The 7500-nt window shown below is 42.5% G+C and overlaps 2 protein-coding genes and 1 non-coding gene across 3 annotated transcripts in view; 2 read left to right on the forward strand and 1 right to left on the reverse strand.

The window, feature by feature from the left end:
• utp18 (UTP18 small subunit processome component) overlaps nt 1-2569 on the reverse strand; it is a 6084-nt gene extending 3515 nt beyond the window's left edge. Inside the window, exons 1-8 of the mRNA XM_017454390.3 lie at nt 2213-2569; nt 1974-2098; nt 1404-1499; nt 1219-1286; nt 786-898; nt 525-650; nt 202-376; nt 1-59 (exon numbers count right to left, since the gene is read on the reverse strand). The exon at nt 1-59 is cut by the window's left edge and continues 42 nt beyond it. Of these exons, the coding sequence (XP_017309879.1) occupies nt 1-59; nt 202-376; nt 525-650; nt 786-898; nt 1219-1286; nt 1404-1499; nt 1974-2098; nt 2213-2413 (963 nt within the window). The 5' untranslated portion in view covers nt 2414-2569. The remainder of the gene's footprint in view (nt 60-201; nt 377-524; nt 651-785; nt 899-1218; nt 1287-1403; nt 1500-1973; nt 2099-2212) is intronic.
• Nucleotides 2570-3127: 558 nt separating this feature from the next.
• On the forward strand, nt 3128-5714 carry nm23 (putative oncoprotein nm23). Its single transcript, NM_001200089.1, is given in 5 exon segments — nt 3128-3159; nt 4379-4511; nt 4985-5086; nt 5167-5279; nt 5471-5714. Coding segments are annotated over 4 exon segments (462 nt in total). The 5' UTR covers nt 3128-3159; nt 4379-4382; the 3' UTR covers nt 5589-5714.
• LOC124626283 (small nucleolar RNA SNORA49) lies at nt 4544-4671 on the forward strand. Its single transcript, XR_006981011.1, has one exon. It is a non-coding gene; the product is annotated as a small nucleolar RNA SNORA49 (small nucleolar RNA).
• Nucleotides 5715-7500: the final 1786 nt, after the last annotated feature.

Below are 7500 nucleotides of genomic sequence, written 5' to 3' on the forward strand. Positions count from 1 at the left end.
GAGCAGGAACTGTCCATCAGGAGACACTTCGAACTCCTTCACTCTCTGCTCAGTGAGACCTGCAGGAGGAACAGGGGAGAGAAATGAATGACTGAGCACTTCAGAGTGAACTCTCTCACACGTCTCCTGCTCTACTGGTGGAACATAAAGCAGAGAGATGTTGAAGAGAGATTGTGTCTCATGCACTGTCTATGCTCTGACCTCTGACCCTGGGCACAGGGATGATCTTCCCCTCCATCATGTCGTAGATGTAGAAGAGTTTGTTCCACATGCCTGTGGCCACCACCTGCTCTCCGTCTGCGCTGAAACACGCCTTATTCACCGGGAATTTCTCCAAGTGGATGCTCTGGATCTTGGGATTGGTCTTACCATCCACCTGAGAGGAGAGAGAGAGAGGACAGAAGCTCCTGATGTGCATCTGTGTGAGCTTATACTCCGCACTCCAGCCTCCTGATTACGGTCATTCATTAACATCAGCACAGAGGCTGTAATTCATGCTCGGTCCACTAGAGGACGCTGTGCACCTGGAAGAGGGAGATGGTGTGATCCAGGCCGGCGGTGAGGACCACCTGAGCAGACGTGTGGAACTGCACCGAGGTCAGGAGACCTTGACCCGGGTTAGCGTTGTTAGCATTCAGACATTTCTTTAACTGCAGAGAGAGAAACACAACATGTCTGAGCTCAGGGCGATGAGATGACATCATCAGAAAGCGCCAGCCAATCAGACACACTCAGCCATGGAGAGACTCTTCATTTATTTATTTATATCACACACACACACAGACCTTAATAATGCCTTTAGGGAGAGCTTCAGAGGCAGCAACATAATTCCCCGTCCTCTTCAGCAACTCATCATCATCATCATCTTCATCCTCCTCCTCATCATCATCATCATCACCTGAGTGACAAATAAACACACAAAGTAAGAAGGTGTGTGTGGTTTTAAACAATTCTTCAAAATGATTCAGAATCACCTGAGAGATAAGGATAGAGTAGAAACGTGTGTGTTGTTTAAATGATTCTTTAAAATGATTCAGAATCATCCAGGAGAGAAACTGCAGTGGAAGTGGTGTGTGTGTGTGTTCAGTTTAAATGCTTCTTCTGAATGATTCAGAATCTTCGGAGAGAAAAATAAAGAGACTGAAGTGGGAATGTGTGTGTGCGTTAAAGTGATCCTTCAAAATGATTCCGAGTCACATCCTGAAGACGAATCAGTACCTTTCCTCTTGCTTTTCTTCACGGTGGTCTCGGCCCAGGATGGGACTCCGCCCATCGCCTTCTGGAACCTAACAAAGGTGAGACAAGTGAGTGTGGGTATAACCTGTCTCTGTGCGATGAGTGAGTGAGTGAGTGAGTGAGTGTGTGTGTGTGTGTGTGTGCGTGCGTGCGTGAGAGAGACTCACTGCTCTTTGAGGCGCTGCTGCAGACTATGTTTGGACATGGAGGCCTCTGCGTCACTCCGGATGAAGTCCTTACGGAAACGATGCCTCATGTCCACGCTGCAGAGAGACACGGTACAGATATTACTACACCTGAGAGAGTCTAAACGCTGCGTCTAAACCAGTCAGACATGCCGTGTGTTTTGTGCATGAATTCAGAGCTGATAAACTGGACCAGAGCACCGAGCTGTAGTGCTGCAAAAATATCCACGAGATCTGACGGAAAATAAACGCTGGACGCAACACACAAAAGGTTTTAAACTCGTCATTTATATAATTATCGAAACGTTTTGCTAGTGCCGGCTTTGTGCACACACTCAGTAACGGTTTCTCTATGTTTTCATCCCTGTATTTCTGACCAGTAAATGAAAGAGGATTTCCGAGGATGATTTCATCCCCAAGAATCGATTCACACATTCAACTTTACAGTACACGCTCAAGCTTTACAGAAATATTTGATTGAGTGCACACGTCTCTGTATTAGGATGAACGTAACAGGTGGTGTGACCTTTGACCCGCAGACTGAGCACTTACTCTTCCTCCACCTCATCATCCTCATCCTCCCACACGGCTTTCCTCTCTGTGGGAGGATGAAGCCTCGCCTCGTTCTCCGTCTCCGAGTCACTGGTGTCCTCATCCTGCTTCTCATCATCACCGTGCTGATCTCATATATACACACACACAATCACAATGTTTTAATTCATAAACGAGCTATAAGTCACAGGAATGTAACGAGTAGTTGTTGAAGAACGTGTTTCCGGTGTTAAACTGACCTGTAAGCGCTCCAGCAGTTCCTCCTCAGCTCCGAACACCAGCTCCTCCAGCAACTTCACAGACTCATCTTCTTCTCCTAAAGCCTTCAGCTCCTCGGCGTGTTTCCTCCTCTTCTGTTCCTCACGTGCAGCTTCTACAGGAGCGCCTCCTTCCTCTAACCGCGGCCTTTTCACTTTATCACGCGCTTTTCCCCCCTCCATCACTCACCGACTAATCACCAATTAACCTTTTGTTAATATTATTAACACACACATTAACTTTAACCACGAAACTACACACAACACTCAGCATGCGCCATGTTTTCCACCGTGCCTGGATTGACGTCCGGTTTGATGCCCCACGAACCCGGAAGTTTTTTCTCTCCCCCCTTTTTCCGGTTTGTACTATAAAAGTCTCTGACCTTCAAAGTTTCAAACCAGTGCTTTTTTCCGCCTGCGAGAATTACACCTCAATTTATTTTAAGTGAAAAGCATGATGAAAAAAGTTTCATCACCTTAGTAAAATATGTTATATATAAATGTAGAATATTAAAAACTCCTGAGTGAGTGTATATTTGGGGGAAAATATTTAAATAGTTATGCTCGGAGGACAAATTGGATACTTGTACGAAAGTAAAAAAAAAAACAACAACAAAATAATTTTAGTGAATTTTAACTAATTGTAAAACAATGACTGATGTTTTAGTGATCAAGTGCGACTTCAGAAAAAAATATTAATAAAAAATATTATAAAGTCGCAGGAACAAAAAATCAGCGTCGTCGCACTGCTTGCATCTGCCAATCAAATCACGCCTTGACCAATCAAGAACGCAAACGTCCAGCTCTTCAACTAAACCCCGCCCACTTTATCGGCCCTTACTATATAAACACCCTGAGCGCTCGGCTACTTCTCGCTCGTTTCCTTTCCAGCTCGGAGTGTCTCTTTGTCCCGGCCTCTCACCGCATAGGTGTGTACAGTTAATCTTAGTTATTGGATCGTTTTACTGCATTTCTATCGTTTTTTTAAACAATTCATCCCGGCACTTCAGCTACAGCTTAAACTGCGCGAGTTTTTTTTCCTCTTTTTTTTTCTTTTTCTGAGCGTTAACTCCCAAGTTGTAGCTAATTATCGGAAGCTAAATCAGTCACAAATTAACTGATGTTTATATTATTTGTTCCTGAAAATATTCTGTATCAGCTCGTTTTCAGTGCTTGGTCTATAATACGGGTTTAAGAGCTGGTGATGCTAAGCTAACTGGAGTAGCGCCTCGGGAAGCGGTGTTTCTGACAGGACCTGTGGGCTACACGGAATCGCACGCGCTGCGGAATGAGCGTTGGCCATCGTCTGGAGATCTGGAAATCTCGCGGGAATTTACGTGAACTTTAAAATGGCGTCGCTTAAACGTGCAGCGTAGACCTCACTGCTTTACTATAAAAAAAATATAAATAAATAGCTTTATGAATGTTAAAAAAAAAAAAAAAAAAAAATCTGAACATCAGTGTCGGGACATGCCGAACATAAGGATTGTTTCCCGTTAAAAGTATTTATTTATTTATTTATTTTTTTTTTTTTTTTTTTTTTTTTTTTTATAAAACCTTTTAGTAGGAAGAAATCATCTTAACATTCGCGTAGTTTTTTCCTCTTTCCCCTCTCATGGTGCTTCGTCTTTGGCTCCATCCCAGATCTTTGTACTCCACTATAGATGTGCACTACATGGGGTGATGAGATCATAAACCTCAGATCCATTTCCTGCTCAGCTCAGTGTGCTGTATGTAAACACTGTGTGTGATTAGAGCATTGTGTAGTTTATATAAAATCCTTATATGGTCATCTAGTGTATAAAGTTGTCTGTGTCTGCACTATATTTACTCATCCTATAGTGTGTGTATGTGTGTAAATGCTGATGAACTACATGCAGATTAAATGGTCATTCTCAGGTTTAATGTTGTGTATTTACATTTGACAAGTATTTATTTATACAACTATTTACAGGGGAAAATAGCTTGCAAAAGCAAGCAATAGTTGTAATAAATCCAGTGCTGGCCAAATCCCAAAGTTCTCAATCTCCCTGTAAAGCTGCACTACATGGGGAATGTTATTAAGCAGCTGGTGCTGATGGACTATGCTGTAACAGCTTTACAGTTATCACTGAGGTTTCTTAAACGTGTAACTTTGTGTGTGTTCAGTGTCATGGCTGCCAAGGCTGAACGCACCTTCATCGCCATCAAACCTGACGGAGTTCAGCGAGGACTCATTGGTGACATCATCAAACGCTTCGAGCAGAAAGGCTTCCGCCTCGTTGCTCTCAAGTTCCTTCAGGTGAGTGTGTGTTTGCATGATGTGCTCACACTCTGCCCCTTCCTTACTCCAGCCTGTCTGACTGTGATGTGGTCTGGCATTGACGGGGGAAACACTAACCGCTCCACCACACACTTTCACTGGGGTTAGTCAGTGCAGGACTACTGGTGGAGTGAACATGCTAATCAGCCTGTGTGCTAACAGCTAGCACATGTAATCACAAGATTCTATTCCTCTTCTACTGCAGCAGCTTGTCTACAACTACAGCATAAAGAGTGGCATGTACTTTTTCTGTTTATAGTTACAGAAGCAAGTTACTTCCTGTTGTCACTTGTGTTGTAGCAGCTATAAACACTCGCTCCCTCACCAGCCTTCTCTCTCTTCTCTTTATTTTCTCCAAGTTAATACATTAAACATGCAGCTTCTCATTTTTCAGAGAAACTGCAAAGAAGCATAAACTGTCCTTAAGATGTTTGAAACTGTGTGTAACGCAGGCGTCTGAGGATCTGTTGAAGCAGCACTACATTGACCTGAAGGACCGCCCCTTCTACCCTGGCCTCGTCAAGTACATGAGCTCCGGACCTGTTGTTGCCATGGTGAGGGAGTTCACCTGTAATGCACAGCAGTGTCTTACAGATTAGCACAGGATAATGCTAACTGTGTGTATGTGTGTGAGGTATGGGAGGGTCTGAACGTGGTGAAGACGGGTCGTGTGATGCTGGGAGAGACGAACCCGGCTGACTCCAAGCCCGGCACCATCAGAGGAGACTTCTGTATCGAAGTGGGCAGGTGAGGTAACTGGCTTGTGGGGTGGGGGCAGGTGAGAAGTTTAGATATTTGCTAGAACAGGAAGTAGAGTTCTAAACTCAGTGTTTAGTGTTCATGATGCAGTATTACCCATAATGCATTGTGGGGCATCCAATAGGTTTCTAAATGGAGCATGAATAACTTCACTCTGAACTGTGTGTGTGTGTGTACAGGAACATCATCCACGGTAGTGACTCTGTAGAAAGTGCCAATAAAGAGATCTCCCTGTGGTTTAAACCTGAGGAGCTGGTCTCCTTCAAGAGCTGCGCTTTCAACTGGATCTACGAGTAAAGTGGACCATACCATCTCCCTCCATCTCCATTTGGTTCAGTCTGAACTCGCATCTGTTCCCTTTCAACGCTGTACCTTTTGAGTTTATAACTGGTGCATTTAATAAAGTCTTCATGAAAGTGTTCTCATCTGTGTGTCTCTCCCCTTCACTGTGCACACTACACCCCACACTGATTTATATGCTCTTATTACAGGGGGTGTGGCCATGCTTGTTAATGAATAGGTCTGGAACATGTGGGAGGAGCTCCAAAATATCCCTCGAACCCTCAGGTTCACTGATGTGCTCCTCCCTGTGGAGGGTGTAGAGAGGAGAACCCTGTGTGCTGGAGGGACTGAAAGTAAAGCAGATCAAGTTATTAATATGAAGTTTGGGGAAAGAATACAGCAGGGTTAGGGGAAGTGGAGTAGAGAAGGAAGAAAGGATGGGGAAGAAATGTTGAAAAATTAAAGAACAGGAAGTAGGCAAAGAAAAGTGTAAAGGGGGAAAAGTTGCTTACAGTGACCTTTTTTGGAACATTTACTGTATAAACTTCAGACTCATATCTTTAAATGTACACAGTTTAGTTTTATGTCACAGGAGCTTTTAATATGAACACAGGCGTGTGTGTGTGTGTGTGTGTGTGTGTGTGTGTGTGCACACCGAGGTCACAGGGGATGTTGTTAGAGGGAAAATTAATTTTATTTCCTGTTTTTGCTGATCTAACGCCACCAAAGCAGCACACATGAAAACATTCTTTTATTTAAAAACTATTTGTTAATGAAACATGGAAGAAAAATGACATTACTGATGAACATGACAGATGTTTATATTTTTATGTATACATATATAAAATAAACACTTTTCCAATACCAAGATACTGATCTCATGAGTACAAGCCAACACTGAGACAAACCTGATATTTTCTTTGAAAACTATTTGGCTTTAAAATGTTTCCTTTTTTATGTTGAAGCACTTGCATTGTAAAAATATAATATATAAATATAATCAAATCATTCCTAACAACAGAATAAAACAGTAAAGGCTTTTATATGTAAACATTTCACTAGGGAAAAGAGAGAATAACAGAGAAAAATATCATGAATAAAGCAGTAAAGAGAGAGGGATGGTGCGGAAAGATTAAAGAAGATTAAAGAAAGGTAAGAAGATAAAAAGGGGGAAAGCAGGATAAGGAAGAAGAGGATAAAGGAAGGAGTGAGAGAATATAACGCTTTTGTCGCCATCTTGTGGAAATCTGAAGTGTGACGCTTTCCATCTGATACTCTTCATTCTGAGTAGAGTCCGAGTGTACATTCTGTAGCATGAGGTCTCTTAGGTACTAAACTACCTGTCTATATACATTTTACATCCTGACATACAGCTGGAACCTCTGGAACATCTGGTTCTCCAGCCTGACTGTGCTCACAGTGATGTTAGTCTTGAAGGTGTTTTCCTGTTGTGCAGCTTGGACATGGAAATTAAATGAGATATTTATATGCGTTGATGAATTTAACGGCATCATAAAGAATGTGGAGAAGGAGGCGTGTGATTGTTTTTCATCAGAGGCCTCTGTGTGTGTGTGTGTGTGTGTGTGTGTGTGTGTGTGTGTGTGTGTGTGTGTGTGTGTGTTTTGTGCGGATTTGTGCACATCATGCATTATATGTTGTGTTTAAATGTAGTTGTGAGTTTCCGTGGCTTGGCCCGGTCTCTCGGTGGGACTTTCTGGTAAAATAAAGATAAATAAGATGCTGTTTTATTCATTTTATATCAACAAATTCATAATGAAACTAGAAAGATATTTATTTTGTTTTGATATGCGAGTATGAGGTGTGTGTGTACTGATGGACACTAATGTCTTCATAACAATCCAAATATTTACACAAAAACTGGAAAAGAGCTGATTTCATGTTTTTAGCACCATGTGGTCATTTTACA

The sequence above is a fragment of the Ictalurus punctatus genome, chromosome 24 (assembly GCF_001660625.3).
Source record: "Ictalurus punctatus breed USDA103 chromosome 24, Coco_2.0, whole genome shotgun sequence".
Taxonomy (NCBI): Eukaryota; Metazoa; Chordata; class Actinopteri; order Siluriformes; family Ictaluridae; genus Ictalurus; species Ictalurus punctatus.